Genomic DNA, 27,783 nt, shown 5'->3' on the forward strand with positions numbered 1-27,783 from the left:
TAGCATTAATAGACACTGGCAGATAACTGAGACTTGTTGGAGTAAATGCCAGTTATCCAAATGTCCAACAACACTCAGGTGAAAAGCATGCCCTCCAAGTATGAACTTAACAAGACCCAGAGGCAAGCAATTCTTACGATAGCATAGCAACACCTGTACGACTGTTCTACATTTCATACAAGAATATATCACAAATGTGTCATTTACTACTAAAAAAATCTGTTAGCTTCAACCTGCAATCTAATGCAACTAAATTACATTAAAATACATGATGACTAAAAGTAACTGCGATTAATGGTATTAGATGCAATGCATTCAATAAAGACAACACATCATTCCAAAATTAATATTTAAAACATTTATTTACTGAACAAATCTGTTTCTCCAACATCTTAGCCATTCAAATATATTTAGTTTAGTTGCTAATTCAGATTAGCAGTTAACAGCAGTCGTATTCAGAATTTACAGAAAATTACAATCATACTTTTTCTCTGAAAAAAAGGAAAATATACTTTTTCATTGTACTATAGCACAAGAGAACTTTTCTCTTCCAAATCCATACAAGTCAGTTACACATAATGAAATATTTGTATGTTGCAATAGTGCACAGGAAAATACATTGATCTGGCACCCATTTTGCCTGTATAATATAATTTATGACTCATATATACAAGTCTTGATGGTGCATTCTGCTACAGGCCAGTAGAAGTTTGGCTTTTCAAGGACAACAGTGGCGATACACTCAAAAAAGCAGGTGCTTCATAAGGGTTTGATTTTCTATGCACCATTAATGTCCATGAATAACCTGAAGTGGTTAAGATTATTTTTTCATTCATTCATAAATGGCAAAATAAGTAGTGCTCTCTGGTATAATTTCTAGCTTTATCCATGTTTCTTCTTCCCATAGTCTACCTTAAATCTCCAGAATATGGTATAGATAAGTCTTTACTTTTCCTTCAGTATCACATCTCCATTGACTTCAATGCTTTTAATCTTGGTTTCTTGGAAAAGCTCTCTTGATTCAGACTACTGTCAAAAAGTTTTTCTTTAATAATACCCTTAGATTTCTACTACCTGCAAGCTTCTGTATTTTTTTCACTGGTTGCACCTAAATGGAGTTTTAATAATCATTTTTTCTTAATTCAGCAAAAGTGGTTTCTTTTCTCACTTTTCTAATGAATAACTCAAAATTTATGACAGAGAGGGGAAGAAACAGGCAGACTGCCCAATGTTGTTTATTAAAACAATACATGGTCAAGGAGTATACATTTTCCAGCTTGCGCATATAGCAGTCCTGTGAAGCTGTTTCCATTAGTTCAGTGCTAATGAGTTGTCTAGGTTTTATTATTGTTTTATAAGACTCCATTTTGTCATATAGTGACTCTAGCCTGACATATCAATGAAGGTCGTAGGACCATGGCATCAGTAAGTAGCACCATAGTAGCAGGTCTAAAAGGGCTAGTTTACAGATCATACATTTTCTGGTTAATATCTGACATGCATTCATCTTTTAGAGTTTCAGTTTTATCAGATTACATACAGGAGTGTTTGTTATGGTCAACTGCAACTAGTAAGTCTTAAAAAGAAATGTAAAGCATACAACAATTTAACATACGTAGGAGATATTTTGCTTAAATCTTCATGTCAGTTGCACAGATAAAACAGAAATTTACATTATTTAGTCCTCATCTTGCCAAATCATTCTTTGACTATGCCCCCACCCCCGATAAAAACAAACCTCAGCAATATGTTTCTAGGAGCAAGTTTATGGAGGGAAGAAGGACAATTCTTCCCTTTGGAGCAAATTTAAAGGTGGAAGGAAGACAAATTACCTTTAATCTGTGGAACTGGGTGTAGTCAATGAAGTCTGCCTCTACTTTTCCATGTGTCATAGTATATAACAGCTCAAAATAAATATTTGAGCGTGCTTTCTCCTGTACAAAGTCTTTCTGATCTGTTTTAAGTCATGTATTGTCTAACAATGGCATATAATCGTCACTTGAAGGCATTGTTTTAATACCAACCAACATTCTCCCTCAGGAAGCCAAGACAGTCTGTGTGTATACTCCTCCATGGCAGGATTTATGCTACTTGGCTTGTTAAATGATTTCAGGTCACCAATAACAGAGCAGGAAGGTCCACATAAACACTGCTAAGTTGAACTTAAAAAGCATATTACTGATAATCTCATGAAAGTGTCTCTAAGGCTTAAATATTTACGTAAAAGTCATATCTGAAAAGACTTTTTCAAAGGGCAAGTGAAGTACATTTATTTGACATCTCAGTACAAAAGAAGAAAATGTTTATGCCAACAGGGAAATGTGCCTGACTTTAGACAGAAGAGAAAGACTCTGCAACATATGGTGATGCTAATTAGGACCAGTGGAGATCAGCCGTGTACCCAACATAATGGCTGTTTTGTTTCTAATTGTCTAATGCTCTGTACTGTATTCCACTGCTATTTAACAACCATCAGCTGGCATCACTCTACTGTTATACAAACTACAAATGTAGTATTCTGTGCAGAGGAGACATGAAAAAAATATAAAAATGAAAGGTCTGTTTCAGAAATATTCACCAGAGACCAGTAAACCTCTGACACATTCTATTTGGTTGGATGGAAGACCCAGTACAAATATTAGGAATACAATAAAAAAATGAACATATAAATTCCTAGATGCGTGAAAATAACCACATTTGAAAGCAAATAGAGTGTAATCATATCAAAAAATCAAGTTTGCATTCATGAGTGCTACACAGTGTATTTAGCAAAAACATGTCCACACAAAAAATAAAGATACTTCTTGTAATTAATTAACTACAGTAGTAAAGGCAAGTTTATCTGCATAATAGTAACTGGATTATCAGCTCCATAAAGTAACATGCAACTGCAGAAACATTTTTTGTGTACTAGAGTCCACCCATTAAAAAAAAACAGAATTTAGATAAGCATCTCCTTACTACTTTGAATTCATATCAGCAGCAATATTACCAACACTGTTCTGTACAATTTGGATCAAGTAATAAATGTCTGACCTTTTAGCATGACAGGGAACACAGTAGCAAACCCTTATAATATGAAGTACACAGTCTAGAAGACAGACCAAATACTTAATAACTTAAATGTCTTCAACACGTCTCCACCACATTTAGCAATACAGAGCAGGAGGGCAACTGTACAAAGAAAATACGTATGTATATATGGAAGACCTTAAAAGAAAAGAATGACTAAAGGTAGCTGAGCAGTAAAATATAATACTAAACAGTAATACTGGCTCTGCGTGTTCATTGCATCAGACCAGCAACATGAGGAAGTAAACAATGTTAGCTATTAAAACAAAATCTCTTTTGAGGTTTGTGTCAGTGCTTAACAGGTAGCATACTTGTCTTTGATGTTGGCAAATCAGAGGGCTGAGGGTTCTATTCTCACACCAGGTGTGTAGTTTCATTTTCTCAGTACTGACACTGCAGTGTAGTATGGGAAAGCATCACAATTCTGAGTGTACTGTCCTTCAGATGAGGCAGTAAAACAGATGTCTCATCTGCCTGACTTGGCACTAGCTGTGTTTGACATAAAAGTTACAGTCTCACTTATCAAGAAGAGAAAGAGAATTTCCCAACTGCCCTGGCCAAATTTCCTCTAGTTGGAATGAATTCTACCTCAGATCTCTCCCGAAAGAAGGCCATAAAGTTTGTGGTTCTAACTGGGTCAACAAAGCAGAAAAGTAAAAATAAAACATTTTGCCCCACCCCAACCACCATGAACATCAAACTTCTATCAACTATTGGCACAATCCTTCCTTTCTTCTGATCTCTGGTATCCTAGGATACAGGGAAAGTGAGATAAATGCTAAACATCATTCATTAGAGGTTATGATACACACACACACACACACACACACACACACACACACACACACACACACACACACACACACACACATGTGTGTGTGTGTGTTTTTTTGGTTCCTAACACCCCCACTGGCCAGAAAGCATGGGGCAGTTCTTATAATTAGACCCCCTTCCTGTGAGTGCATGCTTCCCCATATCTTTGATTCCAACTGCAGTGTATGGGCACTCTTTCACAAGATAATACTCCCCAGCATCCCTAGTTGCAAGTTTCGTAATCCTGTGCCTTCCTCAGGTGATGGTCATGTTGCGGAACTCGGCTAACATTGTCACCTAGATATAGGAAAGTCAGTACTGGTTGCTTACTGCCATTCCTTCCAGTGTCATCCAGTGCCCAGGTCACTAATCCAGCCCAAGTTGCCTGCATTTTAGCATGGGTGAAAACTTTTTGCTGTGGATCAGGCAACTACAAAAGTAAAAAACTAATTAAAAGCAGGAGAAAACATTCTGAGAGCAAATGTAAATAAACCAGACAGTAATATAATGATGAGGGATCATCAAAAGAATACAACCTGAATTACTCTGTGTTCTGGCAAGAAAATAAATAAGCAAAAAATGTAATTCATGTTTATTTGCTTATTTACTTATTTAATATTTGTTAAGTGGGCTGGCACTATAAATTCTCACTGACTTGTTTCTGGGATTTTATCTTTATGACGAATCCAGGTGTGCTAAAGGGAGGCTTTATTCTGTTAAAATATATTGAATGAAGCATCTTGAAACTAATATTTTAATTCAAGTTCCTCCTAAAATGAATGCAGCTAGAAAGAAAACAATACTGTTTTGAATCTTAATGGGTGATCTAGTCACATAAAATGCCTGTGCTTCTGTTTAGTGCGAGTGGTTATGCAGAGTGAGATTTTCTTAAGAAAGGTACTGATACATCAAGAAAGATAATGAATACATCAAGTATATGCAACAAAAGATGTGATTTTAAGATACTCATCTGCCTGTTCTGTTCATAAAGTTACAAAGTTAGACAAACATCACAGGATGTACACAAGAGAACTGGCTGATGGTCCTGCCCTTCTTGTACCAGCTCGAAAATATTGCAGCAGCAACATAAAAATTATTTTTAAATTGTTTCACGAGAACCAGCTCATGTCCAGGTTTAAGGGTCAACTTCTTCAGGTGTAACTGTAATCATGATATCTTCATTGCCTCTGCGAACAACAATGTTCAGAGTATTGTCTCTTTTAATAGCATCACTGACATCACCAGCTGTAGTAACGGTGCGTCCATTAATTGTTATGATGACATCGTTTTCCTTTAAACCGCCACTAGAAAAAATATCAATAAATATGAGAATCAGAACTGTGCATATCCATGTTTCAACAGGTATTAACATTAATAAAAAGCTATTAATATTTCAAATACCAGCTCTTCCATTCAGTACTGGCCTATTTAATGCAGCTTAACAGCACCTTAATCCACATGTACATATTTTATCCCCTATATGTATTCTGAGAATTTTAAATAGTAACTAATGAAGAACAAACATCTGCAGCACTCAGAAAGGATGATCCTGTTCATAAATGGGAAGTTTTATGAAACGTCACATACAAATGCACTGAGGAGGTCTTTAGACAAAGATGTGCAGTAGACATATGTGTAATCATCAGCAGCTGCATGCTGCCCTGCATGGCTGCTCGATTTTGGGGGGGGGGGGGTCTGACTCAGGGATGACAGCCATGGCGAATGGCCACTTATTCTTGGCTTGAGACTAGGCTCTGTCACTGTCAGAGATGTCACATTGCCACACTACGTGACAGTCGAAGTTCCTGAACAAAAGATACAAGCACATGATGACTGAATCACTCCCATATTTCTTCTTGACCCATGAATGTTGAAATGGAATGATGGGAAATGCTATCCTGATTTTTTTCCTGCAGAATCCTGTAAAGGTCAAGCAGCAGTTATGGATGATGATTCTAGAGTTACTGGCAAGTCGCATGACCAACATATGTTACATCACAGATGAAACAAAGCATGATCGTATCTCCTTCTGTAGTCAAACAAGTGTGGTCTCTTCCCTGTCTTGTACTTCCTAGGCTAGTTTGTCACAGATACAATCAGACTAGTCATTTGCAAGGGGGATATCCTATAATCCCTGGTGTTATTTTTATGTGTTGTTTAATGTTGATGATGTTGGCTTTTTTAAATTGGCCATGCGCTGGCAGCTGTGCTGTGTTCAGGAGACTGTAAAGCTGAGATAGTGACCACCTGTTGTGAATGAAGGGAATGCTGTTCCCACCTGTGGTTGTTTGGATTCCAGCTACAACCTAACTGTTGCTTTTCTGTACTAAATGTTTGCGGGATTTGTGTGATCAGCAATCTGGACTATTTTGTGCATGTTGACTCTACCTTTGCTCATATGGATATGGATTTTCACTATTAACTTTAATTAGAATCTATACTGCCATTTCAGTAAATCATTATGCATTTAAGCCATATATTTTATAATGCATTTCTTTAATTTGTTTATCCAGCTAGTTAATTCAAACTGGCAGTTTCTTTTCTCCATTTATCTTGCAAGCTAGCAGTTTTGTACTGTTTCCTGCTGGCATTGCTAGTGTGAGTTTTTGTCCCATATTAACTTCAAAAAAGACTAGCAGAAGATTGATCCCTCTGACTGGCTACATCTTTTTTGAAAGTTCTGATATTGCTGTCATCAGTTCCCAGTAACTCCTAGCTGATCTTTTGATTCAAAAGTAGCAATCAGCTTTATTATTATTATTATTTTTATTATTATTATTTTCATCATCATCATCATCATTAGACCATGTTGAGTTACATAATGGATTGCAACTTGAAATTCTCATTTATGGTACTGAGTACACCCTCAGCTGCAAACTTAAATAGTCTTGAGACTGTTACAGAGTATGGTACTAACACTAACTGAACTATTAATTTGCAACACAAAAATATGCTTTATCCTTTATAAACGCCAGATGATGACTGGATGAGTATCTTTGTAAGTTTAACAACTCCAGGAAATCAACAAGAAGCATCAAACTCTGGAGCTCGACTTGCTGGCAGGAACTCTTTAAGCCCAGTTCCTGTTTCCATTTCTGGGGTATTAAGACACAAGGGACACAAAGTTCAACCAGCTGATCTTCATGACAAGTCCTCGATGCATCTCACTCACTGAATGTGTTATTTGCCAGCAGACATGTAAATGTGCTTTGTAGCCACACTGGGTAACCGGCAGCAGTTTTTTTTTGTCACAATATTACAATATTGAAAATGTACAGAGTCTATAGTGTGAACTCATCTTGAATGTGTGGTGGGCAACTGAAAAATGTGATGTGGAGAACCATGAAAGGCATAAATCCTTTACAAGATTGAGATGTCTGACTTTTGGAAGAACCTTACATTTAGATATTAAAGAGGACTGCAATTCACCACCACAAATTAAATCTGTTACAGCACTTCACAACAGTGTAATTTTATTACTGGCAGAGACTGACCCATCAAAACCAGTACTGCTAGGACCAGAACCCCTTAGCCCATACAACCTAGTGTCTGCAATTAAGAATAGAGGGGCAGGTCTGACAAGGGAAAATTGAAAAAAAAAATAGACAAAGAAGACACAGCCAAGGTTTAATGAAAATAAATGCAAGGTATTGCACTACTGACTAATCTGAAGTGTGTAAGTTTTGGGTGCTGCCAGTCAGGATCACTGATGAAAAAAATGGCCTAGAAAATATAATATTTTGCTATGAATCAGTAAGTCACTGAGATAAAGTTAAAAGTAGAATACTAGGGATGCATCTTCAAAGGAATAGACTCCAGTGACAGAGAGGTTTTCATACCACTCTGTAAGATGTCAGGGGTAGTATTGATCAGTAAAAATAATGTTAGTTGTGGGAAGATTTATTTTATTTATTGACTAGGGTAACTAATTACACCTGGACACTTTTCAGATTTATCCTGGAGTTACAAAGTCGTACACACACAAGGAGAAATAAACATTAGAAACATAGATATAGTTATATATAATCGGTACAAAATATTGTAAAAGAAGGTACATAAAGTTGTGCTTTGACCCCATGACATTATTTACAATATATACAGAAGAGGTACTTGAAGTTTTGGGGATAGGAAGATGGATTGGACTGACAGCAGACTGAAAGGGATAGAGTGAGAGGGTGGAAAAAAGAGAGGAAGGTGAGATGAAGAGGCTAAGTCGTAGTCATAGATTAGTACTAGGCTAACTGCCCTTGTGAGCCATTTTAAGCCTAGCCAATTACCCCTTGTGAGACTCAAACCCTGCACCTTGTGTTTGTAAGGCAACCACCTTAACCATTAGGCCACCCTCCCAACCCCTGTGTAACAGACAGACAGACAGATGAAGAGCAGGTTAGGGAGTGATAGCAAACAATGGGGGTGATGATAAGCAAAGAGACATCTGAACAAGACTGCAGTCAGAAAAATGAAAACAACACATACCCGTTTTCCAGTGTTTTTCTGCTTTTGTTAGTGGATCAACATGCCATTTCTTAATTTTTTCTCCTACTCCCTCTGACTTCAACTTTACAAGCATGCCTAGGCTAGTAGCGAGTACATTTCCACAGAGCTTCCACTTCCCACATGGATTAAAGCTGTAACATCATGGCTAATAGGCCAATTTGCTGAGCAGACTCTGTGAATATGTATGCAATATATGCACACAAGAAGAACTGTCACTTTAAATGTCATGTGCATCATAAGTTCATAGGCAGGTACTAGGCTATCGGCCCTAGGGCCTATACAAGCCTAGCCATAAAGATTCCCTGGTTTTCACCAACCAAAAATTATTTTCCTGTGCCCCTGTCGACCACAGCCACAGAAGTGATCCCCGGGGTGAATTTCATATCTGCCATCCAATCGTCAAGATTTTTCTTAAAGAGGGCTAATGAGGTGCTCTGCTTGACATAAATGGGCAGTCTGTTCCAAAGTACGGGGAGTCTTTAAGACAGGAACCTATTCCTACAGCATGTTTTGTTTATTGTGGTGACAAAGCTTAGGTCCCTGGAGCATGTGGCTTGGAGGGATTGGGATTTCTGCAAGTGTAGCATGTCTAACAGCTCTGGTGTGTTAGGCAGAGATCACCTCTGAGTAGGCGATATGTGACGGAGTAGAGCTGGAGTTTTTTGAGACGGTCTGCATAGGGCATCTGTTTGAGGCTGGTGATCCTCTTTATGAGGTATTTCTGTGGCCTTTCCAGTTGTTGTAAATGTCTTGTGAGGTACATACCAAATGGAGCGTTGTACTCTATAATAGGTCTAATGAGGAATGAGTAGAGAGGAACAATGTCCTCCTTTTTTCTGGATGAGAAACCTTGTGTGATGAGGTGTGCCATGTAGAAGGATTTCCTGACTACTGTGGGAATGTGGTTATCAAAGGAGAGACTACTGTCCACCTGTGTCCCTAGGTCTCTTATCACACTTTCAGTGTTAAGTGGACTACCTCCTATGTTGTAGTTCATGGGCACAGGGTTTTCCCCAAAGGGGATGACTATGCATTTTTTGGTGCTGAGCTTGGGGCCATGGCTATGACACCAGGCATCTGTCTCAGTGAGGCCCTTTTGTAAAATGTCCACATCATTTGGGGATTCAATAATGGCTCCCAGTTTGCAGTCATCTGTGAACTTTGTTAGCCATAGACCCTCTGTGTTGGCCTGAACTTTAGAGAAGTAGATGCCAAACAGGAGTGGACCCAGGACTGAATCCTGTGGTACTCCACTTGTAACTTGTCTGGAGTCAGATTTGGAGTTGGCTACTTTCACGGTGTGGGTTCTGTCAGTGAGCCAGCTGGCAACCCATCACATGACATAGGGATTTATGCCCATTTAAGTGAATTTATCTATGATACCAGAGTGGGGGAATGGTGTTGAAGGCTTTAGTGAGGTCTAGATAGGCTGTGTGAACCACTTTACCCTTGTCCACAGCATTGGTGACTGCTTCAAAGAAGTCATTCAGGTTTAGGAGACATGATCTGCCTTTCACGAACCCAAACTGGGTGTGGTCCAATGTTTGAAGGTTACCTATGCCTTTGTTTATCAGTTCCATGATGATATGTTCCATGGCTTTGCAGATCAGGCTCATCAGACTAATGGGGCGGTAGATTCCAGGGTCCATGGTGGATCCCCCTTGTGGAGTGGGATAACCGTATCTCTGCACTATTCAGTAGGCACAAAGCCTGTAGTGAGGCTATGATTAAACATGATACTTAGGTGGGGTTCCAGTTCATTTTGTAGTTCATGCAGAACACAGCCCGGGATGTTGTCTGGTCCCATGAATGCAGTATTCTTGGCTTTGGAGAGTGTGGTTTTTACCTGTGCGGCCGTGATTACCAGGACTTGGAATTCTTCCAGTATTGAGATGAGCCCTTTAGGGGGTGAGAGGGGAGTGAAGTTTGCACTGAACCTATCTGCCAGGATGTTGGCAATATCTGTTTCTTCTGTATATTTAGTGCCATTGTGCTGTAACTCAGAGCAGATCTGAGTGTTGCCATTGAGATTCTTGGCATAACTATAGAATGCCTTGTGGTTCTCCTTAGAATCTGTGGCAATTTTGTTTTCGTAACTAGCTTTGGTTGATCTTATGAGATCAAAACTTCTTACTGAGGCTGACAAGGGAGTTTTTCCAATCTTGGGATTTTACTCTTTTTTGCAACACTTTCTTCCCTTTGTTGTAGAGTTTGTTTATGGTGGGTAACCACTAGATTGGCTTCCTTTTTTTGGAGCAGAACGTCTTGGTTCTATTGGGGATGGCACGGTCCATGCAGTCATGTATGTATACACATGAGGAATCAGGGAACATACTTGTGAGAAGAGCCCAGTGATGATATAAAAATTGTAACCTGCCACATATGAATTCATACCTCCAGTACAGATTCAGTGACATCCTAAATTCTTCATAGGTTTGTTCTTCAGGCTATCAGCACAATTTTGGTACAGTAGGACTGGATCTCTTAGCAACTCTTGACATACAGTGGCTATCAATGTGAGAAGGAGATTGTTGCAAACTATAAATGGGGATGTGATAAAGGAAGGTAGATATAAAAAGCAGAGTCTCAGAAAGATGGACAAAATATAGGCAGTCAAAATACATGTTTTCTCCATGTAATAAAAAGTGGCAATTACCTGACAATGACTGTGGAGTAGGAATGTTATAGTCTGAGTTGAAAGTAAGATGCTGTGGATAAAATATACCTGTCTTTTGTTTCTGTCTTGTTAGAGACTGCTGTTATTTGTTTTGATTTTTTATTGTGAAGGTCACATAAATATTAGTGTGACTACACTTATAGCTAAGATAGGCACCTATTGGCAAAGTAAATTAAGTGAACAACTGGCAAGTAATGCTAGGCAACTGTTATTCGATAGCCTTTTTTCAGTTTTGATTTTGGTAAGCTGTTACTGTGCATTATGTTCATAGGTTAGTACTAGGCTAACTGCCCATGTGGGCCATTTTAAGCCTATTCAATCACAGCATGTAAGATTCAAACCTTGAACCTTATGTCTGTGAGGTAAACATTTTAACTATTATGCCAACCTCCCACCCTATTTAATTATCTTTATGAATGCCAACTGTGTATAAATAAATTAAGAAGATAACTTCAGTCCTACTGTAGAGATGACAGAATGGTCACAGGAATCTTCTAATTCCTTAAAACTTTCAGACAGTGCAGTAATATTCATTTTAAAAATAAAATTCCATCTTTGATGTTGGCCACCTTTTAAAAATGAATTCTAAATTGTAGGGATTTTTTACATAGAGTGAAAATCCATATCAGGAATGGAGTACTTTCCTCACATCTGGATGACATCAAAATGACATAAAGACTGCAGATCAAAGATATCAAAACTGAGTATTTTGAAGATATTCTACGTGATCTGGAAGGCAATGCCATATTGGAAAAAATATCAGATTTCTGGTCTACCAGAGAAGTTGGGAAAAGTATAATTGTTTAATCTTCAGAGGGGCCTAGAAGCAAGGAGGTCTGGAACTGACCTGTCCTTCTTTGCAGGGGACAGTCCCTCTTTAGGCAGTTGTGCCGTGTGAAAAAACTAAAAAAAATGAAAAATGCTCTGACAGCGGTGGTGCAGCGGTAGCATTGTCGCCTCACAGCAAGAGGTTCTCCAGTTCGATTTTTGGCTGGAGTGCCTTCTGTGTGGAGTCTGTATGTCCTACCCATGGTCGAGTGGCATTCGAAAGACATGCATGAATGGGCATGCCTTCGATGAAGGTTGGGCATCGGGCTGGCACCTCGGCACCATAACAAATCTACTGCCAATCATTAGCAGACCGAAGTTCTGCTGTAGTGACCCCTAACTGGGAAAAGCCGAAAGAAGAACATTTTAAAACAAAAAATATGTGCCAAGTTTTTTAGTTGCATAAAACAGGTGTTTTTATCTAAAACACCTAAATGTTATATGACATAGCACAAGCAATTCAAATAATATAAGAATAAGCTTTTATTTTGGCAAAAAAAGTAACATTCTGTCCTTTGCAAAGGCTGTGAGTATGTTTTGTCCTGCAAAATCTCATGTTATCAGAAAAAATGTCGCACTTTGGGCATTTATTCATAGAGTAACTAAAAAGCTATGTGGTCATGTCCTGGGTGTGAAATAGCAAGCTTTATTAATATAGGCAAATAACTTAGGCACTCCTTGAAATTATGTAGTATGGAGATGGAATGCATAAATAAAGAGAACAAAAAACACATCCCAGTGAAGAAAATAAAATACTGCCTCAAATATTTCAGTAAAAGGTTTGGGAAGAACATACAGCAATGGTTCTTAAAAATAATAGTGGGAAAAAGTGAGTACTAATAAGTTATTGCAGAACCCAAGAGAGGTAAACAGAAAGTGTATTAACGCACATAGAAAAAGTAAAGAAATAAAACTTCATTCAATTGTCAGAATGGAAGCAGCAAGAAAAGGAGAAATATATGTGGATGGAGCTATTTGTGGTTTCTGCATGGAGATAAGTACCCATAAATCTAAATGTAAATACAAGTAATAATGTTAGTATGCTTCTCAAGAGCACAGAATGAGGCCAAGGAGATACTTGCTGCACCTCTGACAGCATTAATGACCCTTATCATTTTAAGAGATACTCCAGTGTTACATCATTTACATTTCTAGCTGATGATATCATCAGCACACGCCTGATGGAGTACAGCTGTTAGAATGCATGCAGATGTAGGGAAGACAAATTATCTGAAAATGTGCTCATTTCATTAAAGGTATTTCATACATTGTTACTTTTTCCATGATTTTTTTAAAATATGAGCTATACAATCTAATAATGATACTATAAAAGTTAATGGTGTAAAATATTAAGGAAATTATGTTTTAACAGCCTTTCTGTCTCCCATACTGCTTTGCAGTATACCCATTCTAACCTTCCTCCTTCCTAATATTACATATCTATTATTCTACATTTCAACTTCTACTTTCCCCATATAAACGCTGACTACTTCCTATCTTAACTACATCTTCATCCTCTGTCCTTTCAAACCCCCCTATTTAGTACATTTCAGAAACATGTTTATCCTGCAGTTCCTCATACCACCACCTCTTTGCTTACTTACACACTTAATATCCTAACACCCTTACAGTTCCAAAAAATCTCTTAGACTCTGTTCTCCTAACAAAATGCTTCTGAACCTCATCTCTCAGTCACACCCTCTCTATATCATCACTTGTGTATCCTGCCGTTCAAGTACAACTTTCCAAAGCAACAGCCATTTATTTACAAGTTGAGTATTAAAGGTAAAATCAAGCAAAAATGCCTCTACCTGTACCATCATACTTCTATACCTGTAAAAGGTACATAAACATCTATCGAAAACCTGGCCCACCTCAGTATATTACAGGCACAGGACAGCATATCAGCTCCTTTATCTCTAACATCTCACTCCCAACCTGGCCTTCATATATACCATGCCAACGTATAAATTATTTCTAACAGACTCCTTGAAGTGCATACGTGGATAGCACTGCACACCCCTGACATCTTAGGTGCCACAGAAACCTGGCTCAGCAAGGAAACAAAACATGAAGAAGTTGCCCAACCAGGCTATAACATTATCAGATTAGACAGATACATCAAACAAGCTGGTGGCATCGCTATGTTCTACAAAAACACACTAAATATCTTCCTTTTCCCCATACCCTGCTAAGTTTCTCTAACTCAGCAATCCTACTAACCATGCTAAAAGTAAACACTCACAAAACAATTGCTATCATGGGTATATACATACCTCTGGGTAACAGTGCTAAAACATTGGAAAGTATTCTCTGCTGGACCTCTTTAAAAATTACTTTTGAACCCTTAATACTGTGCTATGTTAATATAGATTGGCAAAACATGCAATATGAAAATCCAGCCAGTAATATACATCATTATAAGTTCACCCAACTTATAACCACACCAACTAGATATAACAAAGCCAGAGCCAGACTACCAACCCTCGATTGGATACTAACACTCTTTCCAAATAAAATATCTCATGAAACTCTGCCAGGCAACCTAAGTGATTGCTTACCAAGCTAAACTATAAGGCACCAAAGGAACAAACCCAAGGTTTTTTTGACTAAACCCAGTTGCACAAACCCAGTAAACAAAAAAAAAATAAAAATAAAAAATAAAATATACTAAAATCAAGACATATAACAAAAGAAACAGCAACAATCTAACAAAATATATTTCCATAACCGATCACAAAGAAATTAAATAATATATTTCAATAACTGACTACAAAAAAAGCAGGACCGATCCAGCCAAAAGGTGGACTCCATCTGGACTTCCATTAGGCTTTCACTCGATATACAGTGAATATGAGTGTCAGTGCCAAGGGTCCAAAACAGAAGAGTTCATTTAGCCACTTAACTAATGAATTGATAGTAATTCCCAAAGATGGGTGAAGTTTTGCTGCCTACATATGAAATTTGTTTAGCTAGTGTTATTTTTATGCCTGGATTGTGAGTGTTTATCTTTTGATCTAAGTGTGTGTGTGTTGGATTTGCAATTTTGGAGTACTGAATCTTCTCAGAGTGACTGTCTTGTCACATTTTCTTACACTATCTACTGCAACACCTGACATCATGTGTGGTCCCATGGCTAGCACTTTGGAAGCACTGCTGCATCATCCTTTGTTACACCTGTAACTTGTTATGCTTTGCTAAATTCTAGCTAAACTGTAGTACTGTGCTCTCATGCCATTGTGATGGCTTTGTGATTCATGTTCCAGAGATGATGTGTTTGTCTGTTGCCGACTATTAGGAATGCTTTCCGAAATTGGGATCTCTCTCTTGTTTTGTGTTCCTGAAATGTGACTTATTACCTGTGGACATCTTCCTTGTATTTGCTGGGAATGTTTTACTGATATTTTTCAGAGATGCTATAAATTGTTTTCTCAACTGCATTAGACTGAACTGGCAGCTTGAGATTGGCAAGAGAGGATGGCTGTACCCTCTTCTGGGAGATGCACCATGTAATTGATCTCCAGCAGAGGCTGAGAATGCCCAGGAGGGCACTGTCTTTAGAGAGGCAGGGGACTGGCTCTATCACTGTGACGACAGTGTAATATGTCGGCACTCCCTTTAAACATCCATCAGTAGAAGGGGTGGGAATCCAGATCTATGTTGCCCAGTAGTAGCACGATGCCGCCTCTGGGTGCATCAGTCTCCCCACCAACCCCAAATATGGGTTGGGGTTAGTTTAGGGGAAGCTAGTTGGGTTTGGTAGACCTAGTAAACAATGACAAAAAAAAAACTTAAAAGTTTAATACTCACAAAAAACTTAAAAGTTAAAACTCACAAAAGCCAGCATCTTAACATCTTTCCATCTTGGCTAACCAGAACTCACCCATTTAATAAAAATGACAAGCATATAAAAATGCAGTAATCTTAATAGTTTAGCTGTGATTTATCTCTAGAGCTGAAAATTCAAAATTAAACATGGCTGTATATGAATACACATTGTTTTCCTTGTTGAAAAGTCGCCAAGTATCAATGGAAAAGTCATGGGAAAAGACAGACTAGTTCAGCATTGAAGTTTATAAAAACAGTTAATATTGGATACCGGATAATACTCCTGCGCTTAAAAATCTTATCACCCTCAATCACAATCCACGACTGCTTAGATGCTCTAACAGAGTACTAATTCAGACAAGCAAAACTAACAATGCAGCTGGTGACTCTCTCGTTGCAAACTCTGTAGGCAGATCCTGGAACTCACTTCCATCTGACATTACTCTTCTCCCTTGGTCAATTTAAAACTAGACTTAAACAATATCTAGCACTAAACTGGCTATGTCATTGCATCAAGCCTGGTTAACTCTCTTCTAGATTGTGTGTAAATCTATTAATCAGCTACTGCTTAATTTACCCCTGGCTTTCACCAGGGTTTAACTCTAACCTGTTGAACATGTTTAGTATTATTTCCTTATGTACTCTTTGTCAACATTATACTTATAACATGTTTTTAATGTTTCTGTTTACCTTGGAGCTTTTCTCCCCAGGCCTCTACTGAAAATTAATATGCATCCAGGCTATCCCGTTCAACAAATGTAAAATAAATAAAAATAAACAGCGATTGCTTTTGACCTCTGTATACGGGGCTTTCCAACACTTCCCAGTCTGCAGAACACACTATTTGAGGGTGACAGCTACTTAAACTCATCTCATGCATTTTCCTTTCACATTTAACACATAAGCTTTAAATGGGTGGTATAGAACAGCCATCATCATAATTCTCACCCTTAAAATGTTCACAGGTACAGAAAATGGCTGAAACACAATGCATATGTACCAAGCTGAAGAGCCACTATTACATGTCACAGATCTTCCAAGGATTAGGCCTTGCAGTGCTGTGAGAGTAAATTAACATTTTATTTTAGTGGCATAGAGAAATCTTCAACTTGCCGGGGTGTACTTAGACCTGTCAACACACATTTTATTCCCAGTGTCCCCCAGGTTATGCTGTTGTCATTAACTGAATAGTAGGTAGTTCGCCTTTTACTTCTTGTGGTGGGGAAGCTCTAATCAGCTGCAATTTTGTAACAAAAAAAATCCTCCTTTCTGTGGGTAAATAAATGACCTCAACCTTGCCATTCTGTATTTCTTGTGATAAACCTCCCACTTACCTCAGCCCTGTTGCCAGTCTTCAATCATATTAAGCATAGATACCATACATCTTCCCACCACCTTCCCCTTGTGGCATGCCTCTCATTACTGTAAAAGTTCAAGTTCATGTAAGTGTTTTTACACAAAATACTAGTAACAAAAGGAATTAAAAATGAAATATACTAAAACATAAATAATATATAACTTAATAATCAATAACAGATTAATTATTTCTATTCACCCTCATACATCCTTGTTTGCCATTTCCTGGAGCATAGCAGAATTAAAGCATCTTCACTTATCCACTGTATGTAACTGCCTGGATGGTGCAGAAATTAAAATGACCATCCCTTTCCCTAACTATTACATATGGATCAGGTTTAGAAATAAAGATCACCTACCACCACCTTGTCATATCTTCAGAAGAAACAGATGTTCCCCTTCATTTCCAGTGTCCCTACATGAAATACAGCTAATTCACTTTCCACTAACGTATCTGATTATGATTACTGCTGGTGTAAATTGAAGTTTTAAATTATTTTTACATACTGACACTAAGATACAAATAAAATCTTGATAACAGCCTCAATATGTATATAAATATTTAATGACATATTAAAAATCGTTTACTTTAGTAGAACTTAAATCTGCTTGCTTATTTTATTTGAAATTATTCTATGCAAATTTCTAAGTAATTACTTTGGTAAGCAAACTGATGTTGAATACAGAAAAGTGGAATATGTGAGAAGTCATAACAGAGGAACAGAAAGTATATCTTTATCAGAAAAAGACAAAATAAGACATAGTTTTAAATGAGTAGCAGGCCTTCTGTAAACCGAAGCAGGACATATATACAGCTCTAAACAAGGCACAAAAAATGACGCACTTCTGAAAAACATTTGAAATATATTTAAAGATCTAGATACACCAGAAAGACTGTGGGAAATGTATAATGTCTAGAGAGAAAACAGGAAGCCCAGAACCTAGAAGACTGATGTTTGGTTATTAGTCACTCTTATGGTCACACACTAAGAATCTGGCAAGGCATCAGCTGGCCCAGGCCTCCCTTCTAACCCAAGGTCGGCAGCCAAATGAAGCATAATGGATGAGTCTGTGTACAATACTGGTCATGCTCTTCACAGGCCAAATGATGTGCAGAGATGTTAAAAATAACAAGGAAGAATTTTAAAAGATCTAAAAATAAGTAGGGCATACTCATAACTGTAATGTGAAAACAGTACTATACAAACATGTATAGAATAAATATGCTAATGGCAGAGAGGGAAGACTTGGTCAAGCTAGACTATTCATTTCCTTATCAGTTTGTTAACCTGCTGACCCTGCTTAACTAACAACTTGCTTCTTTATTTCCTACATCTTATAAGGCTTGCCTTGCACCTTCCCTTATGGATTCCTAAATTCAGTTACACTTTTAAACCTACTATTTCTTCAGAATAGATGTGTCAATTCATGCATCATGCTTTCCATAAAAAAGTACCATTTTGTGTTTCCCTAAGCTGTCCACTTTGTGTTTTGTTCATCGTCATCATTGCCTTATAAACTGTATGTCCTAGTGATTGGCATTGTGGTAGCAAACTGAGCAGGATGCATGTGGTAGCAAAGTGAGCAAGGTACACATAGTAGCAAAGTGAGCAGGGTACACATGGTAGCAAAGTGAGCAAGGTACACATAGTAGCAAAGTGTGCAGGGTACACATGGTAGCAAACTGAGCAGAGTACACATGGTAACAAACTGAGCAGGGTGCACATGGTAGCAAACTGAGCAGGGTGCACATGGTAGCAAAGTGAGCAGGGTGCATATGGTAGCAAAGTGAGCAAGGTACACGTAGTAGCAAAGTGAGCAGGGTACACGTAGTAGCAAAGTGAGCAGGGTACACATGGTAGCAAAGCAAGCAAGGTACAGGTAGTAGCAAAGTGTGCAGGGTACACATGGTAGCAAACTGAGCAGAGTACCAGTGGTAACAAACTGAGCAGGGTGCACATGGTAGCAAACAGAGCGGGGTGCACATGGTAGCAAACTGAGCAGGGTGCATGTGGTAGCAAAGTGAGCAGGGTACACATGGTAGCAAAGTGAGCAAGGTATACGTAGTAGCAAAGTGTGCAGGGTACACATGGTAGCAAACTGAGCAGAGTACACGTGGTAGCAAACTGAGCAGGGTGCACGTGGTAGCAAAGTGAGCAGGGTACACATAGTAGCAAAGTGAGCAAGGTGCATGTGCTAGCAAATTGAGCAGGCTGTACCACACATCCTTCTCCCAGCAAAACTCTCCTGCTCATCCTTTATCAGATTTCATCACACTACATGGAGAGTTGAGAGATATAATCTCTACAAAGACATATTCAGGAGTTACAAACCTTGCAGAAATCTTCAGCAAAGTCGGACCTATGTAGAGCAGGGACACAGACCACAATTTATATGAAGCCAACAATACAGTAATAACTGCTGATCTCTGACAAAGGCTCAGCACATCTGAGTAAGGACTGAACAAAGTTCTAATTGAAAAATAGGACATTTATGTGGTTCCGATGAACGAGTCTTGCACAAAGATCAAGAGGAGGACTCCAATAGCTTATTTCCCCATGAAGAGAGTAGGAAGTGCAGAAATATAAGTAAAAAGTACATGAAATGTTACCCCCACACACCCACCTCCCACAAAAAAAAAAAAAAACAAGTTACACATGAATTAGTTATTGAAGGAATCGTGTACAACTTTCAGTGATTCTACTAATGTATACATAAATATTTCTACTGCCCACCAGCTTGCCTCCTCAGCTTTACCTCCAGCATGATTTGCTTCACCTTCTCCAGGTCTCAAATGACTGCTCAAGTTTTTGTGTACCTATGTAACACTACTGTTTTCCAGTAATGCTATATTGCACTATTTTACAGTCAATGCCCTGCAGCCATCAATGGACCTTATCACAGAAGAATGCCTCAGTCACTACAACTAAATACAGTACGTTTATTGTCTGGCCATGTCAAATACTAGCAGTCTGATAGTGTCTTGTAGACTGCCTTTAGGGTAGGCATTATTTGCCCTTCTGAACGTGCCATGCTTAATTCTCTGATGGTTACAAGCTGCTCATATGTGCCTTTTGGAATGGTGCTTCTTTTGCTTTACCACATGACTGCTATACTGCATTAAAGCCATTGTGAATCTCTCCCATTTTCAGTTAGTCTAACTGACATTGTACAATACGCCAAGTCTTATGTGAATTTATTAACATTTCTAACATAATTATTTTGTCACATAAACATGGAAATGTGATGGCTCTTGCTGACTAAACTTAAATAAAATATATGCATCTGTGATGCCAAATGACAGACCATGAAATGGAATCAAGTTTGTGCTAGATTTGAAAATGTTGTATACCTACCCTGTAAACAAAGCTTCATTAAGTATCAACACTGAAAATGTAACAGAAAATCATACACAAGTGTGTACTTATGATCCTGTTGCCTATACTAATATTTTATAGTATATACTGTTAAATTTGATACTGTTAAGGTACAGGATACAGCATCCTTTAGAACTGTATACAGTAATTTACCTTGCAGTTACCTAAACCTTCTAGTCTCAGTGACTGTGACAAGATCTCATAACCCATTAATCCACTTTTCTGCTCAGTGCTAGACTATCAGGAATGCTCATTTTGTAATATTTGTAAGTGTAATTCAAGAAATAATGGTTCACTCCTGCTCCTGACTTCCATAGAAAATCTGTGTCTCTTTCAGCTATAAGAGGGCTGATGTGCAGACAGGAAATGGGGTGGGAGCAAAGATACAAGTTACACAATAGTAATATTTTTTTTTCTTTAACGTCTTAGTACAAGCAATTTTATTCACAGTGGGATTTGTCTCCATGTTGTATTTATTTGTGGTGTGCATATTCCCAACCTTCTGTTTACAAGCAAAGAGGTGACTCTCCAAAACAAAGTATAAAATATGCATTGTGATATCACTTAAGTTCCATTAGGTCCTATGAGCATGTAGCCAAATGCCAGACACTGTGATATCACATACTTTACATTACAGTCGGTTACAACACATGCTTTTTTTAATTGTTCAGAATATTCCATTACACTATACTACACAAGTTAACACAGAACATGAGTCCAAGGTTTTACTTTTTGCTACCTTTGATTTTCAAATGTCAGTTCAGTGTCTCAGCATTCACCCACTGTTGTCCCCACACACATGTGTAGTGTCCTGTGATGTCACTAAATCCAAGTAATCTAGTGATTAATAAATAAAGCAGTATTGACAAATACGACTCAAGGGTGACTAAAGCACTGTTGTAAATCAATATTTTTAAAGAAATTCAGCAAAAAGCTAACATAATAAGTAATGTACCTCTTGACTGGACATTATAAAGACATTTTCTTAAAAGCTGAAAATATTTTATTTTTTGTTGTGCTTTATTCCTGTGGCCCTACTGTTAAATTAAATATTCTGGTAGGTGCCTGTTAGTATTACCACGGGACAGACTAAAAAAGAACAGGACCCAAATGTGTTTGCTATTGTCAGAGAAGGAAGTTTTATTAGACTTACGCTGCAGCTGGTGTTTTCTTGAGAACTTCGATAACATAGGCTCCAGATGTGACATCTGGGAAATCATCATGATGTTCCTTCAGCTCCTTTGCAATCCTATGTGGAAGGAACAAAATGATGGAAGATATTAAAAAGTATTTGCTAAAATTATTCACCTCAAACAGAGGAAATTGTCTTCAAATAGGCTAAAGCTGGATAATGACTACTTTCAGCAAATTATTACCATCAGGACAACAGTCCTTCCCTAGTTCTTGTATTATACGAATAAAGAAACAGTACTGCAGGGTAATACGAAAACAGATGTTATTGTTTTGTTTTGTTTTTTATTACACTGTACTGCAGAGTCTGTAAGCACCACCTGCTTGCAAGGTGCTCAGCAATTACTTATTAAGCTATTAAGAAAAAGTAATACTGAAATATAACTATATTAAATAAAGTTCTAAAATAAAATGGTTTTACTATTTTAGATAAATTATACCTTTTTTGCTGCATCTTTTGCAGCAACAAGTAACTATTTTAGTTTTATCTGTTGAAACATCTACTAACAGGATAATACAAGAGAGACAGTGATAACAGATATAAGCAAGCAACTTACAACTGATAATGTCACACGGGCAATGATAAAGCACTCACACTCTCACACACACACACACACACACACACACACACACACACACACACAATTATATATATGTAATATGTACCTATATGCCATGTACAGTATATATTTTATACTGTAGTTGGTGCGTGATATGCTAGTCAAGTTATGCCAGTTACCACTGATATTTACATAAACTATCTCATAAACAGTTCTGCTTTCAGGTTACCTTCACTGTGATGCATGCTTCAAAAGAATTCCTGTCAGAGTCACACCATTTTTGATGAATGCAAGAGCAATAATTGTTTATTTAAATAAGTCAAAACAGAAAATACTGTGAAGTATAAGGTGCACATGTAGAAAACCACCCAATTGTTCCTTCATTTTCTGCACTGCATGTCCTGGTGAGATGTGTATTTATAGCAGACTAAGGACGGAAAACCAGGCTTCCCTATAGTCCTTGCAATAGTCTCCCACTCATCCTTTGGGACTTCAATTTTTCCCAGGCAAGCTAAGAAATATAATTTCTCCAATGTGTCCTGGGTCTGCCTCAGAATCTCCTCCTACTAGGCCATGTCAAATACACCTCCCATGGGAGACTCCCATACTCATAAAGAACACAGAGTACCTTAAATGACTAGTCTTAATACAAAAGAGCAGCGATTGCATTGTGAAATCCTCTCAGACTGATACGTTTTACACTCTATCATGGACAGTCAGCCCAGCTATCCTGAGAAGAAACTTAATTTCTGCTGCTTTCATCCATGGTCTCATTCTTTCAGTCAGTCGCTGCCTAGAGCTCATCACCATAGGTGAAAATAGGAGCACATTCATGTGTCTTAATCAGTGCTTTCTTTGGCAGTATACACTTTCAACTTTTAACAAGTACGTGTTTGTATGTGTGCATGCATGCACACGTATGCATGCGTGTGTGGAAATAAATGTTATGTTTATCCAGGCAAACTTCTAGCAAATTAATAAATGTAAATCTCAGTATAATAGTCTAGCACAAACAAGATGGCAGCCTCTTTAAACAATTTCCTTAAACACAAAAATACATAATATTACCTAAATAAACTTTCTTTCTTCATTATTAATTCATTCATTTAATTAGTTATTTATTAACTATATTCAAATCCCTCAATCTTAAGCATTTTACATAAAATGTTAACAAGTAGAGTGTGGCACATTAAGCTGAAGGTGTGATAATCAATAAGGGCAAATATTTCCAACTTAACTTCAAAATATACAGTAAAATAAGAGCACTTAGGTATGGGTTGCATACTGAATATTAACGCATTTTCTACTTACTCAGGAGTTAGCGATATCATTCGAACTCCAATGTATTTCTTTTTGGAGACAGTTTTTCCTGTAAGTAAAAATATAATTTATCGTGAACAAAGAAACTGAATCCGATGAATATACATTTAGTAATGCAGGTAACTGATGCCATGCAGAAACCATTCTAATAAAATAAATGAAAGCAAACATTACCCTTAGCTTGTCTGTCATGTGACTGAGCAAGAAATTCACGAATTTTGTCTGAAGGAATTGCAAATGAGATGCCTGCAGTGACCTTTAATGTATTAATTCCAATTACTTCTCCATCCTAAAGAATTATTAAACAAATATGATATAGGAGAGAGAATGAAAGAGTAAACAAATGCAGAACTATACATAATCACAGAACTTTATCCATGAAGCTATAGTGTTAGTCTAACCTCGTCCATCTGTTTATCAAATGTGTCTGAGTCATCCCCTCGCTGTTTTAGAAATGTTTCTTTTATCTTGTTCCTGATAACCCATTTCCAAACAAGCTACCCTACTTGATTTCTTTTATTTTTACCATTTATTTAATTCATGATTTCACCCCTTACTCCTAATAACCTTGTTAACCTTTATTTAGACACCTTCTACTGCAGGTTCTGTCCAGTTTATGTCATTAGAGAGATAGTGTGCCCTAAATGGTTTACAGTACTTCAAATAGATTCCTCTGGGATATTATTATTTTAGGTATAAAACATCCTACTTTCTGCTGGTGATAATGTTATCTATGTACTACACTAACCCATGTTCCTCTGTATATAAAGAGAACAGAAGCAGCACGCTGAAGCAAAATCCTTTAATTCAAAAGTACTTGAATACATGAGCACTTTTGTCTTAAAATTAAAATCTTCATCAGATAAAATACATGAAACAACTTCTTTTAAAGGACTGCTTTGACCAATAGAATCCGAGCAACCCCATCATGTGACTATCAAGCCTCTTTACAAGGCACAATCCCTTGATAGTAACCTTTCATTCATAAAAGACTTAAAATAGACATTGCAATTAGACTAAAAGACATGCTAAGTTTTACAACTAAAATTAATTTAAGAAATAAATACATAAGCAAAAACTGTAGGGTAGTAGTTTATGTTTTATAATGTGTGTTGTTCAACATTAAATGTTAAGATGAAAACACATTATTATTGCAGTGCTTTTAACTTAAGCATGCATGAAATAGATTAACTGCTCCTTTAAACACGGCCACAAATCGGCCTTCAGCAGCAGTTGCCAATATAGCTTGCCCTTTTCAAGGGTGAGTGTCCATGAGCCCCCCATCATTTAATATTACTTGTTCCAAAATCACAAATTTGAACTGATGTGCAGGCTTCTGGTGGACGTGTTTAAAGAGTACATTCACGTCCTTCTGTTTTTGAATGTCATATAAATGCTCATAGACCCTGTGTCTGAATCTTCTCTCAGTCTTGCCAATGTAAAAACTAGGATATACAGAGCAAAGTATACAGTACACCACATGTTGTGTATTGCAATCACAATGCCCCTTAATTGCAATGACATTATTAGCAATGGTGCACTTCTTGCCCATCAACATATGATGGCATTGGAAGCAGTGACTGCACTTACTCATGCCAACATTTTTGTTGCTCGAATTTGTTTTGGATATATTTATTCCTGTTTCCAGCAAGGCCTGGAGATTCTTACCCCTTTTATAGACAATTTGTGAATATATCCCCACATTCTCTCTCTCACCACAAGGTCAGTACTCAAAATTGGCCAATTTTCACCAGAATATCTTTAGTCACAAGCCATCCATCAAAAGAAATGGTGATAAAAGCACGTTTAAAAGGCGCTTGGTAGTAGGGGTGACTAATGGGTTGGGTGTCATGAATATCATTGTTATCATTGTCTGACACGTTCATCTTGTTATTTAAAATCAGGACAATGTCCCTCAACTCTTGTTTGTTGATGACCTCGTACATTAAGTTATCAATGAAGTCTACTGAGTACCCCCATGTCCTGAACGCGTCTTTCAACACACAGCACTCATGCCAGAAATCTTCATCCTTGCAGCTCTAAAGAACTGCCCTTTAACCACAGTTCTTTTTGGGGTAACTGGTGGGAGCTGGAAAAATGAAGAAAGCTGTTGGAGTAGTTGGACTTTCTGTGGATCTCTGACACAAACATTTGGAAAGTTGTGCCGTTCATAAACCATGTCAGGATTGTTAATGTAATCTAGAAATCCCAGAATGAGTTCTTTACCACCGTCCCAGAGGAAGTTGTTTCATGTATTCTATCTGATGAAGTTTTTAATTTTAAGACGAAAGCGCTCATGTATTCAAGTATTTTTGAATTAAAGGATTGAACTTTCAAAGGATACAAAGTATTTCATTTACCCTACAGTCTGGATAATCTTGTTTCATCTTGCCGCTTCTTTCCTAGTTTGTTTCTTTGTTTTTTGGAATTTGTTTGTTGTATATAAAGAGAAGTCAGAGTACTGGGCAGAGACAAAATATATTCCCAGAGATTACGACAATAATTGAAAGTTGGCGAGCTTCATCTTGTAGTCCTGAGTTTGATTCTCTTATCCTCCATTTACCAAATGTTACTCTGAATAAGTCATATAAATAGATAAACATCACAATCCACCCCTAAAAGAAGTAGAAGAAGTAAAGAAGTTGTGTAGAGAGTTTAGCAGATTAAACAAAAATAAATAGAAATCAATATCAAAGCATGGTGACTGCATGGTTAAGATATCTACCTCATAGCTCAAGACTCTAGAGTTCAATCCTGACTTGACTTCCAATGACTACCTGTATGGGGCATGCATTTCTCTCCATGTCTATGCGGGTTTTCTCCAGGTACTATAGTCTTCTCCCACCCCCCCAAAACATAATGTTTGATTGTTTAATCTAAACTTTCTGAATGTATTTTATTTACCCTTGTCCTTGTAGTGTGAGCTAAAATGGGCTCATGATTACCAGTTTGCATACCTGGTTAAGAATAAGTTAAAATGATTATGTCGTTGGCGAGTGTGATGCATATACAATGAAAATACACTATTTAACTAAACATTTTAATAAAAAGTGCAGTTTTTCAATTTGCATCTAGTTTCACTCAGTGCTAGGAATGTTTACCAGATCAACTTTGTACTACATCTATTTTTTCAAGTCATCTGTTGTGGTGGTAATGTTTAAAGAAAGTAATTATTTATTGTAAAATAAGGCAAGACACTCAACAGTGATTTGTAAATGGATGGATCTCTTATTTGGTGTAATATTTGTTATTCGATTTCATTACTTAGCTGATTCTGCCTTTTGGAGAGCTCACAAATGCATCAGGATAAGCATTTTTTTATTTATTTTTTATTCACTGCTATTATGATAAATATCATTTTGAGCTGCAATGAACACTAGTATTAATCTGTCAGTCTCAAGCTGAGAACAGCATTATACCTTGCAATAAAGGACTTTGTCATATCTGCTGCATATACTCATCCATCTCTGATGCTCCAAAATGAACCAATTCCATTTCCTTGCTTTTAGTGTAACAGCACTCCATCACCCATCCAAATTGCAAATTTATCCACGAGGATAGAGGGTTTATTTTCTGTGTACATTGTTATGTACTTCTAAACTGTTGCCTACATTTTTGGAACTGTTCATAGACATATATGACTGATAGAAAGTACTTGAACCTACCATGACATCAGTGGGAAGAGTCGTGAAAATAAAGTCAACAACGTATAATGTCAACTTTCATGAAAAAGGCAAACAAAACTAGTTTTACAGGGGAAAGGCTTCTGGTGTCCATAGTACATGCACATCTATATTTCATTCTATGACTTGCTTTATTCTATACAGGCATCACTGGTTCTTTTAAACCATCCTCCCTTGTTTCCAGTTCTTCTTGTTCTTCCTCCCTCTATCCTTTGCTCGTTGTAAGTACTCCTCTGCATTATTTTTTTTTTGATCCTTCCCATCTAATTGTTTTAATTAGGTTCCATGACTTAAGTGCAAGATTGTTGTGTTAACAATCATAAGTGAGATTACAAAAGAAATGTTGAAGTGTAATCACTTTGAAAAGAATAACAATTGTAAAAAAAAAAAAAAAACATTCTGCAGGGGGCTTGGAGGTTTCATGTCGACTGATCGAAGGTAATTTCAGTGAATGGAAAAAAAAGAAACTGTTCGTCGAAACCACCTTCATAGGACAACTCAACATTTTTTTGCCATCCTTGAACTGCCCCATGTGGGAGGACAACCCCACACCTGTACTTATACATACCAACTCCAAGGCC

The 27,783-nt window shown here is 37.5% G+C and overlaps 1 protein-coding gene across 1 annotated transcript in view; it reads right to left on the minus strand.

The window, feature by feature from the left end:
• Positions 1 to 343: 343 nt before the first annotated feature.
• The window catches only part of HTRA1 (HtrA serine peptidase 1), a 373,177-nt gene continuing 345,737 nt past the window's right edge, over positions 344 to 27,783 (minus strand). The window contains exons 6-9 of the mRNA XM_044056037.1: positions 23,694 to 23,808; positions 23,511 to 23,568; positions 21,602 to 21,697; positions 344 to 5,189 (exon numbers count right to left, since the gene is read on the minus strand). Coding sequence (XP_043911972.1) covers positions 5,021 to 5,189; positions 21,602 to 21,697; positions 23,511 to 23,568; positions 23,694 to 23,808 — 438 coding nt within the window. The 3' untranslated portion in view covers positions 344 to 5,020. The remainder of the gene's footprint in view (positions 5,190 to 21,601; positions 21,698 to 23,510; positions 23,569 to 23,693; positions 23,809 to 27,783) is intronic.

Source organism: Protopterus annectens, chromosome 14.part0 (genome assembly GCF_019279795.1).
Source record: "Protopterus annectens isolate FY-2018-M chromosome 14.part0, PAN1.0, whole genome shotgun sequence".
In the NCBI taxonomy this organism is placed as follows: domain Eukaryota; kingdom Metazoa; phylum Chordata; order Ceratodontiformes; family Protopteridae; genus Protopterus; species Protopterus annectens.